Source organism: Chelmon rostratus, chromosome 16 (assembly GCF_017976325.1).
Source record: "Chelmon rostratus isolate fCheRos1 chromosome 16, fCheRos1.pri, whole genome shotgun sequence".
Taxonomy (NCBI): domain Eukaryota; kingdom Metazoa; phylum Chordata; class Actinopteri; order Chaetodontiformes; family Chaetodontidae; genus Chelmon; species Chelmon rostratus.
This window is the reverse complement of record NC_055673.1, coordinates 10368829-10396819: the sequence shown is the minus strand read 5'-3', so window position 1 is coordinate 10396819 and position 27991 is coordinate 10368829. Positions and strand designations below refer to the sequence as shown.

The 27991-nt window shown below is 41.2% G+C and overlaps 1 protein-coding gene across 1 annotated transcript in view; it reads left to right on the top strand.

Annotated features, from left to right (window-relative positions):
* LOC121619427 (solute carrier family 45 member 4) overlaps positions 1 to 27991 on the top strand; it is a 50457-nt gene that overhangs the window by 12052 nt on the left and 10414 nt on the right. Inside the window, exons 3-4 of the mRNA XM_041955143.1 lie at positions 5922 to 7158; positions 25627 to 25815. Coding sequence (XP_041811077.1) covers positions 6852 to 7158; positions 25627 to 25815 — 496 coding nt within the window. The 5' untranslated portion in view covers positions 5922 to 6851. The remainder of the gene's footprint in view (positions 1 to 5921; positions 7159 to 25626; positions 25816 to 27991) is intronic.

Genomic DNA, 27991 nt, shown 5'->3' with positions numbered 1-27991 from the left:
GTCTGTCCGTCTTTCTTTCCTTTTCTCTCTCTCACACGCACAGGTCTCAGACACAAACATCCATAGGCAAACAGCAGTATGTGAACTTGATCCTGAGGTCTTCAGCCTTTGAAATCTATATCCATCTCTGTGTGGGTCAGTGCTGGCGTGCGTCATGTTGGCAGATTGTTCACGTGCCTCGCTGGTGTGTGACACCAAAAACTGGTGTCCAGGTACACGCTGATGGAATAGTGATGTTAGATGTGATGTTAGTGGGGTTTTAGAAATCTAATGAAAAGGTCTAGACACACCAACACAGAGCACAGAGACTCATGAATCGATTCACAAAGATGTTTGGTCTTTAACATGTCACAACATATACATATATAACATATCACAAGCTTGTTGTGTCCAATGATATTAAATTTACAATGATGTAAAACAGTGAGAAGAAAATCCTTACATTTGAGAAGCTGGAACCAGCAAATGTTTGGCGTTTTTGCATGAATGAATCATGAAAATTGTCACACAGTCCGCAGATGCAGTAGTGCAGTGCAGGCATTCAGTGGCCTTAAAACAAGTCAACAGTTAGAGGATTAGTGTCTTCCTCTTTTTGATTTTGAAAATTGATTAAGGGTTTTGAATTATTAGTTACAAATTTAAAAGCAAAAATATGAAAAATGATATGAATAGTTGTTAGTTTTCTTAGTCTTTTATGATATTAAACAGAGTATTTTTGGATTTTGTTTTGTAGGTTAGCCTAACAAGCAGTTTGAATATTGACTTTGGTTCTGGGAAGTTTTGAGGGCTACCATTTTTTCACTATTTTCTGAAAGTTTATGGACAAAACGATTAATTGAGAAAATAATTGATGATTGATTCTGAAAAAAAAAATTGTACCAGCAGCACCATGGCCTGAACATTTATGAAGGATTTTTGCAACGACCTCCTTATGATAATGTGAATGCTACAGGTGTTTTTATAGAGACAACCCTAATTAAAACTTACCAAAACATACATGGAAACGTCTTAAAAACCTTCCCTCAGCATAACGCTCTTCTCCACTATTGATCCTGGTTGATATGTTCCAAACATTGCCACTTCACCGATATATTTCTTAATACGCTACTTTCAGCTGAGCTTCAATGCTTAAGAAACGGAAGTCAGAAGAAGAGTATGTGGCTATGCTGTTGTGAGAGAATAACAGAAAAACACAGATATTTGGTGGAGTACACCTTTAATCTTAAAGAACAGCTTATTTTAGTCCCTTGATTGACAGATATGTCAAGGAGTTGGTTTAAACCGTTGTGGTTGAGAATCCTTCCTCCTCAGCTTCACTCCATTGCCTCGATAAGCATTTCTTGGCTTTAGATAAGTGACAAGATGGCGGCAAGCAGAAAAGCCTGCTCTGCACAAATGAGTTCACTGACATAGTATAGGGTATAGGGTAGCCAGAAGAGTTACACAAGAGCACAGAGAACATGCCAAGCATTTTATAATGCACTGCGCTGCTTTTTTGCGTATCGACGCTGTGTTTCATACATGAACAGACTTGCAGCAGACCTGGAACTTGTCTGCTTTCTCGTGCTGTCTGTTCCATGTAAGAGGGACTGAGGGAGGGCTACAGAAGAAGAAGTAGAAGAAGCAAGGAAATGGAGAGGGTAGATGGAGTGACAAAGACCGAGCTTGCCCTGATTTCATGACAGTGTCACAGGTAATCTGGTCTGTGGCACAAGAATAAACACTCACTAAAATAGACCTTGGTTATGTGTGTTTAGTGTGTGTGTGTGTGTGTTTGCAGAATCAGAAAGCTTGTGAGTGTGTTGGATCTGTGAGACACAGGAAACGACACACTCTTAATTTGTCCGCGACCTTGGACTTTACAGGCATCTCGTTTCCCTCCCTCCTGCTCGTTTTCCTATCAGCTATCTGTGTCTCATCTTTTATTCTCTCTGTCCATCCAGAATTTTAAAAAAAAGTTTTTAGACTGTTTTTTTAATCTTTCCAGCTACCTTTCTGGTCTTCTCTTAGCATACCGCCATCCTGCGGCCCCCCTTTTTTCATCCGTTCCCTTGCTTTTCCCTCTGCTTCAACCCCACCCTCTCCATCCCTCCTCCACACTAACCTCAGCTTCCCTTCTCTCCCTCTCGCCCTCACGTGAGACTGTACGTTGTTTACGTTGTCTCCCAGAAAAGCTGAGGTGAAATTCAATACAAGCTGGGCTCATGTTACGGACACACACATGCACAAACACACAGAGGCAATAGAACAAGTGACTGGTGCTACATGTATAATCAGATAGCATTCATTGCTTTGTGCGTGCGTCTGTGTGTGTGAGTGTTTTGTAGGACTGAGAATACAGACAGATGCAGGCCAGATAGTGCTGTCAGCTGAGAGAAGGAGATGCGTGGATGGATAACAGCACCTTCACTTGTTTTTTTTAGTCCTGTTTGTTTACTTGACCTGTTATTTTCCTTCTTTAAAAGTCACACACAGCTGTAGTTACATATTGTGAACACAGATCAACATCACATGGACATTACTCGCTCTTAGACACACAGAAATAGATCCTGCAAGCTCTGAAAACAGCCTCAAACTGAAATGTTTCACTGTCAGATCAGATGAATTAATCACTCATCATGTGGTTACAAAAGTATTCAAATGCATTCACCTCACCTGTTTCATCATTGTTTGCACCCTGACAGCTCGTGCCGCTTCTTTGGCTCACTATGCCCAGCAGGTGTCCGCTCTCAACATGCTTGGCTACTGATGCAATTCTAGATATAGAAAAAAAACAGATATTTTTGAAGCTTCCAGTAAGCCTCACCACCACACCAAAATCCCAGTTACTGGAGCCAGAAACCTCAGTGGAATATGTTTGGTTTAGACGTCTGCTAATCAAGCAGCAAGCATCATGCAAATACTTCGACAATAGAGATTATTACGTGGTGTTCAGGGCATGCAGAAAACCTCCAAAATCCCGGATTTGAGAGATATTTTCTTGCAAGGATCAAACAAATTCACATTTCACACAACAGCCTTGTGTGGTCATTGTTTGCCTCAGTTTGGCTTTTAAGACAGCGTTACTGCAACTGCATTACCACGAAACAAATAGTGATTCAATCAATGCCATTTTATGGAAGCAACAATTACTCTGCTTTTTATTTTCTTCAAGATTGATGAATCGATTATTAACATAAATTGCAGCCCTAATTACTACGCGGAAAAGAGCGACACTTAAGTTTATTGCCCATTAAATATGGGAAATCCATTTATAGCCTCAGCCTTGTTACTTTGGGCAGGATCACTTCAGCACTTTTGCATATGTGAAGCCTCTAAATACCAAACACATACAATCCAGCTGTTTCATGTTAATGTGTGTACCGTTTGACAAGGCGTTGCAAACCAAGCCCATAATTTTGGCGTCTCCACCCTGCTCTGTTGTTCCCATCATTCCCAACGTGATCATAACTTACATTCCCATCACGCTCGATCTCGCAAGAACATATTTGGCGACTGCTGGTTGACCAGATCTGGACATTTTATTGTTGTTGTTTGTATGTTGTGACATTTCTTGCTGTGGCATCATGTTCTCTCCCTGACAGTGGAGGCTGTGGCGTTCCGTCCGTGGTCGCCCTCTAATTCCAACAAATTTTAGCAGATAATATATATATATAGCGTGTGTGTGTGTGTGTGTGTATATATATATATAGTGTATGTGTGTGTCTGTAAAGGAGAGGGGCTGTTATGTAATCTGCTGCAGTGTGTGAGGTCAGGTGGGGCGTATGGGGCTGTGTGTGTGTGTTTGAGGATAAAATATTCATGACCATCTTGAGTGCATCGTGAATGTTAATGGGTACATGAGAGAGTGCTGAAAATGGAGAGGAGAGATGAAGAGAGGAACCAGTAAGAAACAGGCGGAGAGACAAACATGTTCGACCTCCGCCGCCCTCTTCCATCTGTCTGTCTGTCTGTCTCTTCTCTACATTAACGTCCTTCTGTTCCCCTCCCTAACTCTGCCTCATCCTTTCCAAACTCTCCTCCATCCCTCCTCCCACCCTCCACCTGTTCAAACCCTCCTTCCATCCTCCCTTCCTTCCTTTCCTCACCTCTCTCCCACCCTCGCTCTCGTGTTTTGTTTTCTCTCTCGGCCTCTGCCTAAGAGGCTTGATGAGGGTCTTAGCACTGTTATGATGTGTGTGTCATTCACGTGGCAGGCATTAGCGTGCGTGTTGGGTGTGACGAAACATGCTGTCTCCATGGGTTATAATCCAGTGGCCCGCTGCACACAAAAACACACACTTTGGACTTAAACTGTGTGGTAAAATCATATTGTTTCTCTCTCTCTCTGTGGCATGTTATAAGCTGAAAGCCTTCACGCCTTACTCTCTTTCTCTTTTTTCTCCTAACTTATCTTTCATTTCTTCTCTCCACACACACAAGGCCTCTGTTTGTGTGCTTTCATCCTCCCCGTCCAGTTTCGAAGACTGTCCGAGTGTCTGCGAGGATGAATCATGTGCTCAAACCAATTACACTGTTAAAAATGGACTCTTTTCATAGGCGAGAACACGTGTGTGTCTCTTTGTATAGATGTGTGTGTGTGTGTGTGTGTGTGTGTGTGTGTGTGTCTGCCTGTCTGTCTGTGTGTCTGAGTTGTGGTATTAGCATGCTGGTAGTCTCAAACAACTCAGGCTCACAGATTAAGCACATGTGGGTTGTTTTCCCCAAATTACACAAATACTGGTTTTCTCTCCTTCCGTCGTGGAGTCCGCTCATGCAGACAGTTTTGGTTTAGTTTGTCCAGGTTTTGAGTTATTGATCCCTGACATTTCTGCCTCCAGCCCAACAATAATGGTGGCTGGAATTTGGTTTGTGGTTCTCACAGGCTCGAGTTCTAAAAAGAAACATCTCTGTCCAGAAATCATGACCCCTTAATGTCACAAGTGTTGCAAAGGCCCATTTTTTTATCGGGTAAAAAGTAGTTCCTGTGGAAAATGTTCACAGTGTAACCAGAACATTGTTCCTTTGTAAAAGTTGCTGTTCACTTTTTGAAACGCATTTCACTGCTGTGAACAATGCAGATAGACTTTTACTCACCTCTATTGAGTTTGAGTGAAAGCAAAAATTTCAAAAATCTCTGCATGGACACAGATATCACTGGAGGTGAGTAAGAGAGTTTGAAATTTGTGTAAATGCTACTTTTAACACACAACTTTCATTCTTTCTAAAAATGCCGCCGTGCACCATCTCTAGTCTTTGTACCTTAAGTGGACTCAGCAACCAAACCTCCACAACAATCTGTGGAAAAAAAAAGGCTTAATGCAGAAAATGAGAACATTTGATGCGATATGCTACGTATGTGCACAAGTACAGACACTTACTGGCATGAAAATCACAAAAAAGGCTCGTGCTGGGAAATACTCTGGATTGCAACATGTCTCAAGCTTGGCAATCCTCCTCAGGCAGCATTAATAAAGTAGTTATTAAAAAAGAAAAAAGAAAAAGGCAGCGGACAGATGATGTGCGTCAGAACACCCACAGACATCGTTTTCTATAGAAGCCCAATTGTATGTTGTCCTTTTTCGGCATTTATGCATATCAACTTTTTCAAAAAGCAGTATCACTACTTTCTTATTTCTCTCCTGGTGTCAGTTGGTGCAGGCCAAATGACATGACGCTCTCCCTTGAATGTTCCTGCTGACACACCTGACGGACTGTATGACGCACCTGAGATGCTGGCGTGACAGCAAAAATGCAGTATTGCTTTTTGATTTTATGCAACAAAGCTCTGTGTCTGTTTCTAACTCTGCTGTTCTCTATGTTTTTTCTCTCCCTCTCTTCTCAACCACCTCCACGGTCACCTGTCCTCCTGACCAATGGCACGCCTGCGTTGTGGCTCCATGCTTGCCCACCTGCTGGCATTCATCCCCGCTTTCCCACAGATTGATCAGCCAATCGATGGGGATTTTCAGAGGAGCTCCGCCCACCTTCGCCGCCCGCCCACCTCCTCCCCCCTCCCCCCGTGGCCTCTTCTACACCCCCACCCACTCCATCATCCAGCCCACCATCCAGCCCTCTAAACACAAAATGACTCTGGAACTCACCGAATGGTCTTCTATATGGATTTTTACAGCTTGTAATAGACAGTAAAAAAAAAAGAGGGGAAGAAACCTCAATGACAAAAAAGCCATAAACATACACACCTCACACACACACACACACACTCACACACACACCTCTCTCTCACACACACACACACACACACACACACATACAACCAAACACACCTGACACACACTGAAAGAAGCAAATGCACAAACCCGCTCTTGGAATGTACCGCTCACTCTTCCTTTGAAAATTCAGCTGCTTCCGTTATTTTTCGGGATTTTCTACAAGCCTTTGGAAAGCCGGTTTCATTATTTTTTTTCGACTCTGGGGGGGAAACAAAGGAGGATTGAAACGTGTCGGAGCTGCAGTGTTTTTGGAGGACAACTTGTTCAGAGGACAACTGATTGCTGATTGTTTTTATTCATTTATTTAGCGTCCGTAGCCTTTTTGATTTTAGCAGGACCCAGTTTTAGATACTTGGACACTATCTGTTACACCTTAACTTGTGATTAACTTAATAGATTAACTACTATATAGCCAGCACGTTACTACCACAGGTTGCAATTTGAAGCCTGTAAAGATTGTATTTAAGTTACTTCTGGGAAGTCACTACTAGTTTTAAAGTAACTACAAGTACCTTGATACGAGTAGTTAGGGAAGTATATATACATATATAGATATATATATATTTTGGTAGCTGCAGTTAATTGTTCTCAGACTTGTCAGTGCGTTAGAAGGGGTGCGCTTGTTTTCTCATCGCTTGCATGCCATCCACCATGCCTCCCCAGAACACAGAGGCTGACGCTATGCAGGTCGGTTCTGTGGTGGGCGGGGTTAGCGCCAAAAACTCCACGACATCAGGCTTGGATGAGGAGAAAGGAGGAGCAGGAGGTGAGACGGATGGATTGGGAAACGGAGGAGGAGGTCGAGGAGGGGAGGAGTCAGCGAGCGAGGGATCGATCGAAGGCATCCCCCTGAAGAGATGGGTGATGCACGGGGCCGTGATGTTCGGACGGGAGTTCTGTTATGCCATGGAGACGGCACTGGTGACGCCCGTACTGCTGCAGATAGGTGAGCCCACAATCACAGATTCACCGCATGTATTCTGTTTCTATGTAAACACACAGCTGCGTCATAGTAAAACTCATATGACTAACATGACATATGAAGTTATAGTCTGAAATCAACACGTGATGTGAAAAATGCCAGAATACATTTACTCACCTGCTACCTGCTCATTTTCTTCAGGCTGCCCACCCGAACAAAGCCTCTGAAAACAAAGCAAAGCATTTTGCAGGCTCCTGATTGTTACACTGACTCTACATACAGCACCAATGTCAAAGCTGTAGTTGCAACTAACAATTAATTTCATTATCGATTTATTTGAATTGTGATTAATCATTTGGTCTATAAAGTGTCAGAAACAGTGACGAGCGCTCGTCACAATTTCCTGAATTTCCGGCTGTCTTTAAATGTTTTGTTCTGTCTAACCAACAGTCCAACCCCCCAAAATATTCAGTTCACAATGATAAATAAATACAATTATTATGGAGAAGCAGAAGATCCGCTCAATTGAAAACTTACTTCCAATGAAATGTTGAAAAATACCTAAAACGTCTTGTTTTATCTGAGCAACAGTTGAAAAGCCCCAGATATTCCGTAATAATTATTATTGAAAAAGGAAAGAATCCTCACGGCGGAGAGGCTGCAGACATCTAGTTTAGCAAGAAGAAAGTCTTTATTCAGGATATAAACGTTGAGTAAGAAGTAATAAGAAACCTTGGCCGCTACATGTATCCCACCTCCAGTTCACCTTGTTCAGATGGACTTCCACTGGATCTGCCAGGAGATTAGCTAGCTTGCACCCAAAGAACACACACACACACACACACACACACACACACACACACACAGCCAGGCGCAGAGAGCGTACTGTCATTTGCACCCAGCGTCGTCTTTGACAGCCTTTGAGATTTTGCCAAGTCCAATTTTGTCTGGAGTACACCGGAGCCCTGAGGGGGGACAGAGAGGGTGTGAAGAGTGAAAAGGAGGAGAGGGAAGAGGGGAAGAACATGAGCGAGAAAGGCAGGGAGACAGAGGGAGATAAAAGGCTGAAAAAGCTGTAACCTTGTTTATAATTCAAAGTCATTTCCCATGTAACCTCCCCCTCTCCCCTGTCTTGCTTCCTTTTCTCCCTAAATCTCTCCCTCCCCCACTCAGTGGCGTAGTGTGATCTCCTAGCTTACATAACCAAGGCGACATGAGTGGCAGGTCGCTCTGTGGCCACCGTGACTCCTGGCTGGCTCACCCAGGATGAGCCGCCACAGGGAACTGGGCTTTGAAAGTCTCGCTTCCAGTTTTCTGTTATTTTAAAAGCACAACACTGAAATCTGCCAAGTGTTGGAAATTAATTCATCCTTCATGCAGAGGAGTGCTATGCTTTAAGTGCACTGTCTGACACGTGATGTGTAAAAAATAATGGTGGGATTCATAAAAATAACCTTAATCTTAAATCATAGTTACTGTAGCCCCATATCAGACTTGTCTCCTGTGGTTATGTCAGACCAGGGAAGTGCAGCATGTTTTTGTTTTATTTTTAGCCCTCATTTAGTTGCCCTAACCTATTTTTGTAGATGGGATGCGTCTGAGCCCCTTTTAGAAGATCTTCGAACCACTGGGAGGCAGAGCTGCTACAGATTAGTCCACTGAAATAAATGAAACTAAAGCAGACAGAGACTTTGGTGTCTAGCTGTGATCCATCACTGATATGGAGAGTTAATCCAGTCGTGTCAGGCTAATTGACTGCTGTTCAATCTGACCCTTTGTGCTGATCATAGGTAGAGAGGATTGCCTTCCATCCAAATGAATATGAAGCAGAGTGCACTCAGTAGATGGCAGACTTCCTAAAACACACTGTAGCTGTCAAGACAGCCAGTGCACAATGTTTGAATTACATCCTAATTAGTTGCACATTTACACATTTACTGTACGTGACTGAGCCTGAAATGTGTCAAGTTACCAGAGATCCACCTATTGTTAAGCATGAATATGGCAGCGTTAACGGGTCAATCAGCACCACATTTGTTGTGGGAACAGAAAGCAGAAATAATTCATTGTTTTTTTCCAGCTGTGGAACAACACTGACATATCAACGCCTTTTTATGTTGATATGGTCAGCAAACAGTTCCTCATTTACACATTTAGCAGACACGGTGCAAACGTATCATTCATTTGAAGTTGTGTTTCTGGCCGTCTGAGGAATATAAATCCAAATCTCTCTCTCCTTTTTGCTCCTTTTTGGTCTCCACCAACTCCTGAGGGAAGTGTCTGGCTCTTGAGCAATTAAATGCTCCACAAATGTTCACCAGCTAGTTGCTAACTTTGTGTGTCTGCCATATGGTGCATGATCGCCTCACAAGGTTGGATTTTGTCTTGTGAACTATTTAGAAGTTATATGTCTTCAAATGCACGTTTTGCCCGCCCCAGCCGCTCCACCCAATCATGACCTGTTCCACAAAGGCTGGTTTTGTGCAGATTGTGACAGACAAACAAACAGGCATAGTGAGATGAAAACAGCCCCCCTCCTCTAACTCTGTGGGCAGAGGTCCAAGCTCTGGGATAGCAAATATCGACCCCCCCACCCTCCATGTGGTTAATGCGCCATGCACGCTGGAGACTGACTGTAGCTACTGGAATTAGCTGGATAGCTGGTAAGCTGGCTGGTTGGCTCGCCCTGAGTGAAACCATTGTGTGTGTGTGCGTAACACTCCACAATACTGGGGTCAGGGAAAGAGGGCGCGCGTGTGTGTGTGTGTGTGTGTGTGTGTGTGTGTGTGTGTGTGTGTGTGTGTGTGTGTGTGTGTGTGTGTGTGTGTGTGTGTGTGTGTGTGTGTGTGTGTGTGTGTGTGTGTGTGTGTGTGTGTGTGTGTGTGTGTGCAGAGGACACAGTTTGGTCAAGGAGCCCATATTTACACAACCCAGCGAAAGGATAAGAAAGCTTCTACCTTACAAGGTCTTGTGTGGAGAGCGTGCAGAGCTCCTGGCAGCAGTCATTCATACTGGGATGCAGAGACATGCATAAAGAGACTGTTGGACCAATCACATCATCACCCTTTTCAAACAAGTGAGATATGCACAGAGAGAGAGAAATAAAAGTGGAGATCTTTCTTGTAATTAACCAAAACTGATGTAACTTTAGCAGAAAATAGTGTTTTCATGGAGAGAAACCAATCAATCGTTTTCAGGGTCTGTTCCTAGCTCAGGGGCGTTTTTGTTAAGATTTTACTTCTGGTGCAGTGGCTTTGATTTATTCTTCCTCTCCTCCAGATATGTTTTACCACTGGCCTTTTAAAAAAGTTATCCTGCTTAAGAGCATCACCTCGTGACTTAATGCAGCTGAAAGTGAGATATGAGAGAGAGAGTGAGAGAGAGAGAGAGAGAGATTGTGTCAATGATGAGAAAGTGAGATGATAAAGGAAAGAGTGAAAAGAGAGGGAGGAGAAGAGGAGAGCTTTTGAAAAGAGAGTGGAGTGAGAGAGAAGAAGGTGAAGAGTGCAGACGGCGTTTTGTGACGTTGTTTTTTTGTTGAGGAGCTTGGCGTGTTACATAACAACGACCTTACTCAGAACTGAGCTCAAATTGACAGAGAGGACGCTGTTTAGTCGTCATGATGCTCACTGAAGACAAATCAAACTGTACTCATACAATACAAATTATTGTACGGCATGGGCAGGTTCTTTCTCCAGCTTGAACAAAAAAGGCATTCAGGCATGAATAATAGAGAAAAATGCTTGATAAGGTGATTGTTTTTCTCCAGTGCAGGTCGTATTAAGAGTGAACCCGTTGATTTAGGGGATTTGATCAGAAAGGAGAGCACAGTCTGAAGGTGACCCAAATGGCACTTTTTCGCCATTAGTCTTGTTCATTCTTAATCTGTTTATTTGCTTGTTTGACTAACTAGCTGTGCATGCAGCAGTAGCGGTGCCACCAATGTGGTACCCAAAGCAGTCCAGATCTGGCAACTGTGCAACAATGTTATCCTTCTTTGGAGGCCGTCTTGGCTTTACCAAAGTAGATTACTGCAATCCAACGGGAAATGTCCTTCTATTCATTCAGGTTCTGTGGCTCAAGGCCTCAGCTCACTGTATTAGTGTCTTGACCTTTGCTTTATTTGATTTCTTTGACTAAACCCTCCACTGTTTGACACACCACACAGCAGTACTGACAGAGTACACACTGAATGTTCCCTCAGATCCTGATTCATCTTGTCTTGGGGTCAGTTTAGTTACTCAACAACTGTCTAATCAATAGTCCCGCTAGTTAAATACATGCGGTTTGTGTGGTGTGTGAAATAGCACCTCAGTTCTTTTCCCCTGAATGCAAATGTTTTATTAGATAAAAGTATGTTGTGATGTTGGCAGAGGTGGTCTTAATTTCAGGCAAAGCGACCCACCTCTACTAGAAAACACTGTAGAAAAGTGCCTGTTGTGTATTTGATCCACCAGCAACACAGCAGATGGTTTTACAGGTCCTTGTCCACATTTTGAACTGCTCTGATTCGCATGCATCACAGTAACAAGATGGGAGCATGTTAGCATGCAGCACAGTGGACCAGTGGCCCTGAGACTGTCTGGTTTTGTCATTTGCGTAACGCTATAGCTACTTTTATTTCATTCTGTAGCATCTGACCAATGCTTTGAGTGTTTTTTAAATGCTAAATTGTCAATATAATCTAACATCAATGACTCAATTAACTTTCTCACATTACAGTTTTTAGCTACATACTAATTTATGCAGTGTTCTACAAAACTTTAAGGTCCTATGCTGCATGCTACATGTAGCATGCTATTTATTGCACAGTAAATCAGCTTGATCTTGCATTGATTACGTTAGCATGCCAGGTAGCCTAATCCACTGAGTGATCCTATCATGTTAGCTGGTCTAATCTAGCAGTGGCAGAGTACTCTATCAGAGTAATACAGGGTTATATAAATGTCTGTCTTGATGTCACACAGTGACTAATCACCATAATCTGACCCAGTCATTCGTGGGACAGAGTAGATGAAGGACAACGTAGGTGGATAAATGGATAGCTTGTTGCATGTGTGAGGTAGCTACACAACACGTTTATCCAGGGGCAGATGAATACAGTAAAGAGAAAAACATCTATACAGAGATAAGTGAGGAAAAAGTGAGAAATAGGAGCTGCTGATGGTGTGAATTGTATTCTTGCCAGATTGCGGGACCTTTTAACCACAATCTGTAGTCCTCACTTACCTTTTTACACTTCTGTCTGTTTCTCTGCAGAGAGAGGGAAACACCAGTCTAGTCAATTATTTAAAGCCTTTCTATTCATTGCTCTTTATGTAATCGCTGCAGTAACTTTGTTCATTTATTAATGTTATCACTGTGCATATGCAGAGGCACAAAAGGGTTTTAGAGAGCTGTATTTGCTAACATCACCAGCGTTGCAGGGCCAGGCTATTGGTGTAATACTGATGCAGTGAAAGGCAAAACAAACAGCAGCACCAGTATGTGATGTTTGATGCCAGTGGTTCCCAAACTGTGGTCCGTGGACCATGAGGGGGCCGTCGAGAGGGTGCTACCATAATCAAAACCGTGGTACAGGTTGCTTTCACACATGTGTGTTTGTTTGTGTTTGTGACATTTAGTAAATGCATAGTCAGCAGACACGTTAGCCTTTAAGACAAAGACATATTATGTGCGTTCATGTGGGTGCATGTTTTTCCATGCAACAGGCCATAAGCTAGGTATGTGTGTGCTATTAGTGTAAGATATGTGAGGAATGCAGAACTGTGTGTGTATGTGTGTGTGTGTGTGTGTGTGTGTGTGTGTGTGTGTGTCAGCACATTGCTCCCACCCCTCCCCCTCCAGGGAGGTGAAGTCATCAAAAACAACCCACCATCGAGCTCTCAGGTGACGACGAGGGACAAAGAAACATCAGGAAAAGCAAATTCTTTAAAGCTGCAACTAAAAGCTATTTTTGTTATATTATTGTTTTGGTAAATCAATAGTTTAATCAATTATTCGCTCTATTAGTCCTCAAAGGGCAACTGGGTGCGCAGCCGTGAAATAGAAACACAAGATAAAATCCAAAGCACATAAACACATCATATAAATAAGTAAAATGAGTGAAAAACAGTACAAAACGTGAAATCATTAAAAAAATTAGTTCAGTTCAGAGTAAAAACATAAGCTTATACAATATCAATTTTTGATCCTGAAGAGTTCAGATCAGAAAACACATCTATATGTTGTTCTGAAGGGCATGCAAAAACAGTTTGTCCTTTAATTTAGATGACTTGTTGTCAGAATATGATAACAAATGCCCTTTTTTAAAAAAAAAAAAATCCCCAAAACCACAGTAAATTGTCTGAAAACTGCAGATCAAGTATGCATTAGGCAGCAGCAAACACACCTGCTTTTTCTATATATCTATACGTGTGTATACTGTATATAAAAAAGCAAATTTAGGGACAACAGTTGCAAACTATCTTATGCTTTTAAGTGAGACTACATAACTCTTGAACGAGGAAATAATGCGTGACTGGTGGCTCATGGTGGCTAGAATTTTATGTGCTCTTTAAGCTTATTTGGTGAATCAAATGCCAGAAAATTGGAAGCAAATATCTATAAATTAGAATGAACGGTTTCAAGCTGCATTCATCCAGGTGGAGTTTCCGTGTGTTGTTGTAATAAGTCAGATGTTTGTCTGTGTAAAGGCCTGCGAATGTGCAGGTGCAGGTTGGCCATTCGAGCTGCCATCACAGATGTTCTGTTAAATAAGATTCACGTGGCCTCTACGAGGTGTGTGTGTGGAAACAGATGCAACTGCATTAACATCACAGCCGGTAACCTCGGAGCTCCACACTGATCTCAGCATAAGGCTAATGGAGCACGCTGCTTAATCAAATAGTTCTCCTCATCGAGGGCTTTTGAACTGCCCTGAAGCACTCTGACGGTTATGTGACACACAAACACTAATTAAATGATTAGAAAACCCTGATCCTCAGGAATGAGAGCAAAACAAAAGTTAACAATAAAAGTTGTGCAAAAGTATATTTGTAAGCACAAAGAATCTTGCTGGATCGTATTGTCTATATGGAAAATACAGTGTGTTTGAATTATTACTGTTTCCATGTAATTTTTCCACTTGACATCGGCTTATTTTTCATAAAATACAGAACCAGTTGGACTGCAGTACAGTAGTCAGTCAAACTGACAAGAAAACGTATAAACCCTAACTTAACGACATTCACACAGGCACACGTAAACACACACGACGGGCTGAAAAGCAGCCCGTGAGAGAAGCGGTAATGGCTGGCCTCAGGGTTGTTTTATGTGTGTGTTTAAGAAGGAGAGTAGAAAAACATCTGCTCTCACTCGCTGACGCTCGCTGGCTTTGACAGTATATAACTGAAAGGATGGATGGATGGACACTGACAGACTGATCATCATATATCCAGCTGAAATGATGACGGTGGGAGCAACTTAAGTACAAACCATCTGTTTGCTGCTGAGAAAAGTCGTGGGCTGTTGTCAGATTTTAGCCATTCAATTAAAACATTCCTGTCCTGCAGGCATATTCTGTAACACTGTAGTTGCCCATAAGGCTGGAAAACAAAATTCCTGTCATGTATGTTTTTCTGGATAACTATAAATTTCCCGCTAGAGTACAAATGCTGACAGGAGAACACCAATGCAACAATGAGTAAGCTATAGCATAACAAATAAATGTAGTCCAGGTTGTGTCTGTTATTACCCCCACACTACTTTGTAACAACATTGAATAATTTTATTTGTTCATAAAAGATAAATTCCACTTAAATAAACAACTATATATGTAAGAATCAGCTGCACAGCTTATTTTCAGCTGTAGTTCGTACTTGTTTTATTTTAATTTAGCCAGAATTTATCTTCATTTTGCTGCAGTGTACCTTGGAAAGTAGTAAAGTACAAAGCTAAAGTAAATCAAACTCAGAAAATATCAGAAATGTATTAGAAAATTGCACAGCAGACCCTGGTTCTCTGATGTTTGACGCTGCATGTAATTGGTCCTCGATCATGTGACCAGATCATATTTTGGTGTTTTAGGTGGACACTGAACTCAACACTGAACTGAAGAAAGCATCACTTGAGGTTGCTACAATCATTTACACACATTTTGACAGAGATATGGAAGCTGTATGGACATTTTTGCCTTTAACTTGGTGCAGTTTTGCCAGTTTTAGTTGAAAGGAAGCGTCCTTCATCGTAACCTTGGGTCTAACCCACTAAACTTTTCTGTCATTTTGAATTGACTCCTGAATGCGCTATTATGAGGAGAATTTCTGCTGACCTCCTGTATTTGTGGTTACATAAGATTACAGACTGATTACTGATGATTGGCTTTATCGATTGCTTCTTCGGTAGCAAAAGGGCAGCCTGTGGTGCTGGTTAGTGCTTCCTGCGTGTGATAGGTCAATCACAGTCAGGGGCAGATGGTTCAGGCATTAAAATAGAACTGAATAAATGCATTACGCATTTCTGAATTCACCACATATCACACTTCAGATTTCTGTCTCTGTATCAGTCGCTCCCTCTGTCTGTGTCTCTCTCAGTAGGAGGCAGCCACTTTACTGCAGTGGTGTTACATAACTCTGCAGACTGGAAGCAGCTGTGTGTGTGCATACATGCAGGCTTCATGCAATTTTAATGCCACCTTTTACATAGAAAGGGCGGTTGGTGTTTTTTTTGTTTTTTTTTTACCCCTATGCACACACCCTGTCACACACACATATTTAGTGGATAACAACCAGCCTGTTTTGTGTTAAATCAGCTGAATGGACGACTATGTGTGTGGAAGTTAAAGACTCTCCAAACAAGGTTACAAATAGCTTTACAGTAAAGGATGAAAGTAACTAATATCCTAATAATATTTTCATTTTTACCATTATTCTTCTTTCTGCATTGATTTGATGAGCAGTTTGAAATCAGCTGAGTGACATTCAGCCATACGTCACTCACACTACATCACTATTTCAGTTGATACTCAGCACTTAGTTAATGATAACCTTGGATGTGCAGCTTTGCGTCTGCGTCTGTGTGTGTGTGTGTGTGCGTGGGCACTGGAGACTGTGTGTGCCTGTTATGTGATTGATGTTCTTGTCACCTCTTGCTGCTGGGAAGTACAATGACTCACTCCTCTCTCTCTCTCTCTTTCCTTCTCTTCTGTCTTCCACTCAGTCCTTACAAGCATAAATGTTGGCTGAAGTTGAAGTTAGCAGGTAGCACAAGCTTGAACCTTTTTTTTATTTGCTATTATGTCAGCTGTGACTGGGTCACTATGGTTTCACAAAAATCTGCAGGATGTTTTGTGTTAAGTAGAAAGCTGTTAAAATTTACAGTGCCTATAAAATGTTATCACCCTCCATGAACTTGAACTAATGTTTTATTGTTTTACTGTTTTGAATCCCAATGGATTCATGAAGCTTTTTTTTTTGTTACGCATCATAAAATAAATGTCCAAATAGGCACAGAAATAAAAACAGAAGAATCCTCTGTATGAGTTCATTCATTCAGTTAATAATATTAATATCATTTGATTATTAAATAGTGAAGCATGTCCATCAGGTGATGTCTTTAAAATACTTGTTTTGTCCGATCAACAAACCCCAGAGATGTTAAATTTATCAAATATTAAATATGCGAAATAATCAAAGTAGCTGTTTTAGCTCAAAACCTTTGAATAAATAAGAATACTGAAGGCGAGTGGACTTCTGCTCACCTTCAGGAAAACACTTATGTTTTAAATTATTATTGTTTTAACCTGTCATACTGTTATCTCGATCAAAGTGTTATTGACTGTTAGATGGCTGGTGTATAGGTCAGGTGTTGCACTGAACTGAACAAAACAGGTCCAACCAGCAACAGACTGATCTACAGACAGTCAGAAGTAGCTGCCGACTTTGCAGCGTTATAGATGCCGATGTGATTTCTTAGCTTAAAAAAATGAACTACATAGGCGATGACTACAAATCTCTGATCTAAACTGAATGAAAGATTTAAATCAGCAAAGTGATTTATCATTTCTACCTTTACACTCTATGCATTGGTACAAAGCACAGAGAAAGTTGTCCAAGGGGATTCTGGGAAATGAAGTAAATCATTGACCAAAGTGGAAGTACTGACGGGGCAGGTGTTGAAGGGGTAGTGGGTACAGCAGAGCCATATATTAGAGCAAAATGTCCTCTGAAGGTGGATTTGTCCTCTAATAATCAGCCTCAACAAGCTTAAAATCCAACCTGTGATCTGTCACTCATTTATTACGAATTTGAAAAGTTAATAATCCAAAAATATCTTGGGCGACAGCTACAGTTTCGCATTCATTTATGATCTGCTGCAGACGCAGAAGTGGGTCTGCAGCCTTCAGCTACTGTTGGCATAAAACTTGCAACCAGACGCTTATCAATAATGAAATATTGATGTTAATATTTCAAATCTGCTCCCAAACTCCATCTGCTGCATGTCTTTGTGTTCTTTCCCCCTCTCTGAATGCTACACCTGACTCAGTTCACATGTTTTGTTTATTCAAAAACACCTGCTTCCTCCTTTCCTTTCCTTTCCTTTCCTTTCCTTTCCTTTCCTTTCCTTTCCTTTCCTTTCCTTTCCTTTCCTTTCCTTTCCTTTCCTTTCCTTTCCTTTCCGTCTCATTCTCTCACTTTCACCCTCCTTCCTTCCTGCACTTTCTCCCTTCACGACCTCTGCCCTACTCTCACTTTCACACCATTTCTCTGGCTCTTTTCAGGGACGCTCGTCATTTTTCTTGTGGTTTTCTCACGCCAGCGCAGGATATGAAAGGATTGTTTTGTGTTTATGGGAGAGTGGGACCGGGAGGGATGGGAACAGAGAGAGAATGAGAGAGAGAGGTGAGAGAAAAGGAGAGAATGAGGTTGATGTTTGGTGGTTCTTTAAGAAAATATCAGATTGTGTTATTTCAGTTTGGTGTTTACAGCAGCTGGAAGGAGATATAGGACTTTTGTTTGCTCACTTTCAGTTCATTGTGTGTGAGAGGAGGTGTGATTGGGGAAGGGGAGGTTGGATGATGGATGGAGATGTGTAGAGAGCGTGATGGTGGGTTTGTCGACTGGATTGAAACACAACTTTGTTATGGTCATTAGAGGTGAACTAGAAATGTCAGATATAGGCAGTGATGGAGCACTTTCTGTTGTCTTTCCAGAATCAAACCTTTAAGGCAGCTCATAAATATGAAACTTCATTAAAAAAAAAAGGTTAAATCACTTCCTAAAACAGCTGATCACTGTAGTTTTTAGCAAATGTTACTCAAATGGGAGTAAATAGTGCATTCGCATAGAACTACTTTCAGCGGTGGATTAATACCCAGTGAGCATTAACGGCAGCAAGATGCTGTGGAACTGACTGAAAATGAAACGTTCATTTTCAAGGTAATAAATGAGGATGTCACCCAGTGCAACAGTGTGACTCACGGATGTGTTTTAATCATTTTTGGACAACAAAAAGCTCTGTGGCACAGAGGAACAAACTATATAAAGCTTTCAATACACAGACTTTACTTCTTAGTCGGATCAATTCATTGTTTGTTTTTCATGGGATTTGTTCACAGCGAGAAAAATATGGAATTAAAGCAACAGCATTAATAGAACCTTTTGAGTGCACTGGATCCGTTGCATTGCTATAGTATCCTCCATGTTTGAGGTCTTCAACTTCAAGAAATTTAAAAACACCTCAACGGCTAACTAAGATAAGAAAAAAATCTTTATTAATCCCAGAAATTAAATTGTTACAAAGAATAAAAGAGAGACATAGTAAAGAAGACAATAAATGATACAGAATAAAAGATGAAAATTAAATAAACATACATTATTTACAACAGTATAAGAATACTGGTACTATTACACAGATGGAACGATATACAACACAGTTGTTATTGTTATATTGCCATATTGTAATATGTAATGGAAATAAAACAGTTAAACAGGCTCTGATTTGACAGATGAAAATCTGATGTGACTGGACACACAACAAGTAGCTGTCTTCAATCATCTGTCGGACGTCATTGGAGAAGCGATATAAATTCCACTAATAAACCACCACACTGTTTTATTTAAACTTTCAATTTCACCCTTAAACACTAAAGTTGACAGTAATGTTTAAAGGGCAGCAAAATCTATATTTTTTTGTTCTCCTTTGCAGCAGAATACAGAAGGTCCCTTCTACAACACTGGACATGTTTTTAACCAAGCTTCATGTTGCTTCGGGAGCAAATTTCAAAACAAATCACACAAGTGTTAAAACACACATACAGTTATCCTTGTTCATGGCTGGAACAAGGAGAGGACTGTTGGGAGAATTTGCAGCTTAGGTATGAGGACTCATAGTATTCATATGATCTCAGACTCGTCTTTCAGGAAGCAAACAGTGAGAAACATTTGTTTAAAATATATTTTAAAAAGGAAAGTCTGCAAAAAGAAGAAGCTCAAGTACCTAATCTATTGTTCTTACCCTGCTGAAGTGTGAGTGAGATTACATTTTTTTACATTTTCTTTTTTCACACTGAGATCTTGAGAGTCCCCCCAGATCAAACAGCGTTTAGTGGTTATAAAACAGCTAGAACCACAAGGTTTTACTGTCCACGTATTTCTGAGAGCCGGCCTGACGTGGAGAACCACACACAAAGTCGACTCAGCAGTGGTGATGAATGGGCAGCCTGTACTGCAACAGTCACACACCGAGCTCTATATTTAGTGTGTGTGTGTGTGTGTGTGTGTGTTTGTGTGTGTGTGTGTGTGCGGAGGAAATGTGCATAGTAAAATGAGCACTTTGATGATAGATGGAACAGATTGTACATTTTTCTTTCCCACGATCAATCAACAACACTCGCAGCCGTCTGCCAGCTTGATGAAATGAACTTTTTCTGTCCGTCTCCCCATCCTTCTGGCTTTCTCCCTCTCTGTCCTCCTCCTCTCTCTCACCTTTTCCTCTCTCTTTCTCCCCCTGTCCTCCTTTTTTTTTTAAAATTGTTTGATCTCGATCCTTTCTCACACTCCCTCTCTCTCCGTTTCCTCCCTCCCTGTCTCTCCCGCTCCACTCATTTCTTTTTCTCTCTTTCTGTAATGCTTCCTGCGTTTTTATTCTCACAGTATTGTTCCCTGTGTGTGTGTGTGTGTGTGTGTGTGTGTGTGTGTGTGTGTGTGTGTGTGTGTGTGTGTGTGTGTGTGTGTGTGTGTGTGTGTGTGTGTGTGTGGGAACTCTGCTGTGTAAGTGCATGTCTTTTATTTTGGTAGGTGAGTCTGAGTGTGTGTGTGGGAACAGAGACATGTCTTTATCTACTAGGTGTTTGTGTTTGTTTTTTTTACTGTGTGTGTGTGTGTGTGTGTGTGTGTTGTGTGGGAGGGGACTGTTTACTAGAAACTGTTTTCCTGTTTTGATGTTGACAAACCTACAGACAGACAGATTCCTATCTGCTGCTGTGTCGCCTGCTTTATGGCTGTGCCACTGTATTGTCTATGCGCCTTTTGTATGTCTGTGTGTCTCTGTAGGCTATATGTGTGCATGCTAGTGTCATATTTGTCTGGGTATGTTTATGTCTTTGCGCGTGTGTGTGTGTGTGTGTGTGTGTGTGTGTGTGTGTGTGAGAAAGACAGAAAGAGGCAGAAACAAAGCTTTCCTTAGTTTGAACAAACTCCACAACAGGAAGCCCTGTGTGAATGACACGTCCATATTAGGAGCCAGGAAGTGAAGGTGATGGAGTCTCCGTGGTGACAGGGTTCCCAAGACCTGGTCACTACGGCGACAGGGGTCAAGCCCTGTTTACGGCCCACTCATGAGAATGCTTCAGTGTGACTCGGGAGTTTTAAAGGGAATGACCCTTAGAAAGTCTAAATATAGTTAAAAGTCAGTGAAATGATGTTTGGGATCTCCATATATATCACTGGCTGTGGAGTCTGTAATCTCTGACAGAAAGAAAGTCAAAATATGGATCTAAAAAATGTCAAGATCAAGGGAAACCAGCTGTGTTTTCAATCTGATGGTGCAGATCGAACTGATTTTCATTAGATGTTCAACAGAAATGAATTTGCAGCTATTTTGATAATTGATAAGCAGTTTGAGTCCATTTTAAAGGAAAAGTGTTGAGAATATGCTGATTCAGTCAGTGTTGATGTTCAGTGCAGCTGATTCAAGTGATTTGTGTCAGCAGCTGCTGTTACAGTGATGATGTGTCACTATCATATCAGTTTCTGTATTATCAAAGCTAACAAGGAGTTTCCCTGACTCATGAGGCCGTGACCGTGCCTATGGGGGTGTTGATCATTATGATGATGTAGATTGGAGGATGAAGTTTGGCCTTGAAACCACCTGTAGATCATTAACATGGTGAAAAATGTCCAAACATTGGCTAAAACTTAACTAGCCTGCCAGTTCCTGCAGCTGCATCTCAAGTCATTGCAATCCTTTCGATTTACATGAAGGTCTTTACTTTGCATTCACAAACACACTAACAAGCCCAAAACACTCCCCTCAGTCTCTGACGCAACTTTCTGCAGCATCTTTCCCTGTGAAGCTCTTTAAGGGCCAACCAGGTCTGCTGCTCTAACATGCATATCATCCATTCACACTATCCTTCAGTCCCTGCTGCTCTTTCCACAGTTTCTTGTCTTCTCTCTGGCTCCTTATCAACAAGAGAAAGATAGAGAAACATGTGATTCATCAAGAGCGGTGAAAACATGAACATTACCGTGATTGCAGCAGAGAGGTTTTCATGTGACAACAGCAAACAGCTCCCTCCCAAACTTCCAGAAAATCGTAAACGCTGACAAAAGCTCCATCTACTACATATCACATTCAAGGACTGTGTTGAGTCATGCAAGATTTCCCTGAATTTACCAACCAAATGAGCTTCACAGTCCAGTCAGACTCTTACAATGGATGTGCAGCCTTAGCTGGCAGGTAAACCGTCCACAGACAGAGTCACACCTCAAACTGCATCCAGAAACTCAAACTGACTGTTAATACATATGTGCAGCAGGTGAGGACATTTAAGACCAGCTCTTGATAATTAGATACCGTTGCACTCAGTTATTGACGTTTATCTCGTTAAAGAGGTCTGTTTGAGAAATACGAAAGTGCATTTTAGGTTAATAAGAGCCTGATGTCCTCTCAATCAAATTAGCCGCCATCAGCTCACTCTCTCTCTTCGGCCTTCTTCCATCTTTGCAGCTCTTTTGTTTGTAGAGAAAAGAAATATCAGTGGCGTCCTCTTCATGTTGATCTGCAGCAAGTTCACATCTCTACTTTCTCTCTTCCTTTGAGATTCATGTAGATTTAATAAAAAATAATTTTGAAATCACTTTATGGGATGTTTTTGGGAAGTTGCACCACAGCTGCCTTTTCCACAAAGTATAATGAAACATCAAAAATACCCTTTTGTGTTTGTGTGTGTGTGTTTATGTGTTTGTGGGTTTGCCTGTTTTTGAATAATTCCTGGATTCGGGATCAGTCGCAGCTGTGATCAAAGAGAGAGAAACACACCTTCATCAGTGGTTGAGGTTTAATGAAAATGTTGTTAAATATAAAGCTGCAGTCCGGTCTGGCTGTATAATTTTGGCTGTCAGAAAGTGTTGTGTGCAGTTAAGAGATGTTTTACAGCCTCAGCCTGGTGGCCCCTGCCTAAATTGCCCTTTGGCTATATCTGGTGCAGTAAATGTATTGTCCATTAAGGGAAGTTATTATAAAATGGTCAGACGCAGACCACCTGCAGTCAGACGCTGTTTGACAATCCAACAAGTATTACCCAAACTCTAAAGAGCTATTGATCATTATTTGAGCCAGCCTGGGCAGGCGTACCTTCAAACCGCAAGCAGTGACATTATTAAGATTGGGACAGACTGCAAGAGTAGATATTTTCAGTGTCTGTCTCTCTCTCGCCTCTTTATGGGAAAGATAATGTGGCGGCCAAATGGCACTTAATATATTTGTCTTCTTAGTGAGCTGCATTAAGCGGCAGTTCGACAGAGAGACGATGATTAAGATCTGATTCAATTATTTGAGATTCAGCTGACTTCACTTGGCTAGACTCTTCCTTTCAGCAGCTCGGTGAAATCACTGTACTGCATACAAGGACGTGCTGTAGTCTGACGTTATTTTATTATTTTGGCATCGATGTATGTCCGCGTGATGGCTCAGGGATGACTGATTTCATCATGTGATGATTGATTTGTCCTAGTGCAAATACACCAAACAATCATAAACGTCAAGAACACTATTATAGTGTGAGGAATTATTTAATTATGAGTTTAATGGTTACAAGAACACAAAACAGGAAGTGTCTCTGCAAATTCATAGCCTCGAGTGTTCCGCTTCATAGTGTGGGTTTTAAAGCAGTCGTTAGGACAACACAATTATAATGTGTAGTGTTTCACACATAAAAGTAGTTTATTTGAAAATGTATTGAGCTGAGTGAATTAAAGACTTATACTTGTACCTGAATTATACCCGATCCTTCCCCTCCAATCTGCAGCAGTTGCTGCCGCTATAGTAGCTTTTAAGAAATGATATTTAGGTGCAGGTTTTTGCTTAAGCCCCAAGTGCTTTCAGCTATGTGTACACAAGGTTTTGCAACTGTCCTGAACAAACCCTGCAGGACACCTGCCATTGAGAAATGAGGGCTGAATCAACACATGGGGCCCGTCAGAAAAAAACAGAAACATCACCAAGTTTAAACAAAGAGAAGGCAAACTTTTTTTTTTTTAAGTGAGATGTTACGAGTTAAAAATTTAACAAAAGCAGCTTTGATAAAGATGGTATCATCAAATATTCAACCACTCGCTTGAATTACTTTGTGTGAAGAACAGGTGTACGCCCTTGCAGCTACAACTCTTGGATTCTGATTGGCTGATCACACCTGCCTTTGTCATTCAAATTAGGCAAACGTTCTGATTTTCTGTCAGTAAACATTTAAAAAGAAAAGAAAAGAAAAGAAGAAAAAAATTGACGTTGTTTTATTCTTCCGAATATTTAGCAAATATGTACATTTCTGTCTTTAAAATTTTTTTTCAGTGTATACTCAGGTGTTGTGTTATGATGAGTGTGTGATTGGTGGATTACCATCTGATGTCAATGTATGTGTGTGTGTTGAAAGAGTAGTTCTCCTGCCCCACAGTAACTGTTAATTAAAAGCTGGCACTGTTGGTGACAGGCTCGTGTGATCGGTTTGCACAGTGTTGTCTGATATTATTCAAAGCTATTGAAAGCATGTGTGCTGAACAGGGAACAGTACGCGCTTCCATTATGTTGCTGCATCCTGTGTGTGTCCGTTAAAGCAAGTTATTTCCACTGACTCATTGTAATTTGACGCCCTGTCATGCAAAGCGTGTGTGTCACCTGGTTTCCGCCGGTGGAAAGTTAATATAACAGAAATGTACTCAGTTATAAATGTACACAACCATCTAGATTGGGCTCCAATCTGTCTTATTCAGGAAATGGATTTTCTTTTGAATTTAAATCAGGAGAGAAAATCAGATGTTTAGTGAGTCTATTTAAATACCATTTGTCAGAAGTTACAGGGAAATGATGACAAGACAAAACACAAAAGCCCCAGAAACTTGATCGCTGCGTCTCCACACTCCTGTTCATTTTCTCTGCATTAAGCAGCACGTAGGAGTTGATGTCGCCGGCCTTTGTGTGATAATCCAGGGTGACTAAATCCTCCGGCCGTGCACGGTTGCTGCGGCTTTCTCCTCTTTAACCTTTGTTTGGGTTTTAACAGACGATGCTGAAAACCGTCAGCCTCACGTCACCTCGTAGGTAACTGAGGTGACAACATAAACAGTCGATTTCTGCTGCACATGTGACTGCAACTACATACATACATTATATGTAGCAATTAACTGAAAATGTTATTTTTATTATATTATAAATGATGTATCATAACAACTAGATATTTGTGACATAACATAAGCTGTCAACTAAATGTAAACCTGTCACAGCCAATTCCATTCAATTAGCCAGACAGGGATTATTATGAAGTTTGACTTTGATATATGAATTAAGTTGTAGTCTGTATAAAAACAACAATAATAATAATTTAGCTATATCTGATGCAATAAATGTTTGGTGCATTGTCCCTAAAAAATAAAATCAATAAACACAATTATTTTTCGTGTGATGTACACTGATATCACTTGATTGCAGTTTGGCCAATGCATAATTTGAATGCACACCCTTGTTCTTGTCTTAAATGCTGATTCCAGTTGAAAAACGTTCAGTTTAATTAAAACCAGTCAAATAAAAATTTTATGTCTCACTCCTACAATTAAGATGTTACTTGCACCCCCTGGTGGAGGACAGAAAAACTTCATGGTCAAATCTCAGTCGTTGGTTATATTTTTTTGCGTCTCTCTCCGCGTGGTTGAAAATCCCTGAAACCCCTGCAGAGTTCTACCTGTGTCTACACCTGTCCACGTCTTTGTCCATAACTGATGTCTGTCTGTCTGTGTGCAGGTCTTCCAGAGCAGTACTACAGTCTGACGTGGTTCCTCAGTCCGGTCCTCGGCCTCATGTTCACTCCTCTGATTGGCTCGGCCAGCGACCGCTGCACTCTGCGATGGGGCAGGAGGAGGCCGTTCATCCTGGCTCTCTGTATTGGAACACTGATTGGAGTGGCTCTGTTTCTGAATGGATCGCTGATAGGTGGGTTTGCACTAATCAATCAACAACCAGGAGGCTATTTCCTTTTTTGTCATTTTTTTTCTTATATAGCTGTTAATTGATGCTTCTTCTCTGTGTCTGGTGTTCTGGAAAACGCAGAATTTCAGCTGCACCAAATCACATTTGTTCAAAATCAGTAAAACGTCTGTGGAAATGATCCACCAGGGCTCGTAAAGCTTTTATGTTATCTTATCTTATTTATCCTAAAAATCTGTTTATTTCTGCTCTCTGGCTTTGTGGTCAGCTGCAGTAAAAAGTACTAACTTGCTGTTAAAGGATAACTTTCGTTTTTTACAACCTGGACCTTATTTGTAGCATTAAATACGCCCATTTACTCACCCAGACAACTTTGGTGGCATTTGGAGTCGTTTTGAAGAAATTAGCCCCAGAGGAGCGGCGCGTATATAAATGCTGGTGTCAGAGATCATCTGTAAACAGTATTTGACAATTAGCAGAACATCGTTATTCCACAAAAGTCAGAGCAAACTGGTGAGCAACAAATACCTTTTATATAAATGGTAGATTAATGTCATTTTCATTGGGTTTAGAGCATTATCAAATATCTAAACTGCAGGTAAAGTGTAAAAATAAACAGATTAACTTAATCTAATTTTGAAACAAACAAACATGTCAGGTGAGCAACATGCACACATAGAGAGGTGAAGTCCCTCCCCATCCAGTGGACGCCACGAGGGCCTCAGTGTGCCGTCGTCAATGGTGAAAGACAAATCATTTCCTGACCCTATTTGATTTGTGCCATGAATAACATGTATGATGTTTGTATGATGTCAATTTAAAAGATAATTTTGCAAGTCAATAAAGTTGCAGTTTGTCGTAAAGACACATTTACTGTATTGCCAAACAAATTATTATATATCAAACAAGATTTTTAGGTTTCTTTACACTGGATAACTTCTAAGGAAAACAGTGATAGTAAGTTCTCATACCACATTGGAAACGTACTGAAGGCGGATATACATCAAGCCAGACACTCAGGATTGAAGGCATGTAGCAGAAAACATGATACTTGGAAAAGTGCCGAACCACTTTGCACTTGTGGCAAAGAGCAGAACATGAATCATCATTTTTACATCTTTCAGGACTTTCATGCAATGTATTTATTAGCTTCATAGCTAACAGAAACAAAAAACAACAAAAGCAAAGCAATCACATACAAGTCGTTTATTTGCAGCTTTAATTCCAAAAACAAATTCATGGTCTGGCACTGTGACGTACATGATGTCTAAAAATACAGACATTTACTATGTGCCATCTGCTGAGCGCCGTTATCTAAACCACTTGAGACTATGAGGGCCTCAGTGGGAACTGAACCCCGAACTCTGTCAACACTGTGGTTTTTACCCAGCATGCACTTGCGCCACAGAGGAAATAAATGAACAGGACGGCATCCCTCCTAGAATCAGTGGAGCGTCGTTCGCCGAGAGTTTGATGTTACCCTCAGCCTCACCCGCAGCTTATTGCATCATCCAAAGGTCAATCCAAGGACATATTCATCCAATCCAATCAAACAGATTGATCAGTTGTCAATCATGCCACACAGATATTGATCTTTGGGCTAACTATCAGCATAGTTCCAGTTACACTGTCATTAACCACGCCCTCCTGCACACATGTACACATACACAAAGACGACCGCTATGGAAGGGTTGTGCAATCAGCGATGGTTGAATTTAAAGATGGTCAAGATGAGTGACGATGGAGTCAGCAGCTATTTTTAGACCTCACTTTTTCTTTTTTATCACCACATCCTTTTTGCACACACATCAACTCTCTGTGTTGCACAATAGCAACAGACAGCAAACAAATTCTGTAAGACCGCACCAGTTTGAGCCTGAATCAGATGCAAACTATTCAGGTGAAAAGGACCAGGGAGAAGGTTTTAGTCAAGGGCAGCAGGACGTTTCACAGTGGATTTAGATAATAACTATTTGTCAGCTCTAGACAGTGGATAGGGAGCATAGGAAGCTTGGCTGCTGTGGACCCATAGACTGTTGCTGACTAATGGTTTTGTCACAGACACCAGATCAGATTGTACTTTTAAAACTTTTAAAGCTGGCAGGCTTTAGGCTCAACTTGTCGAAAAGCATTGGGACTAGAATATGGCATCTTTAAGTTATGTATTATCACACACACTATT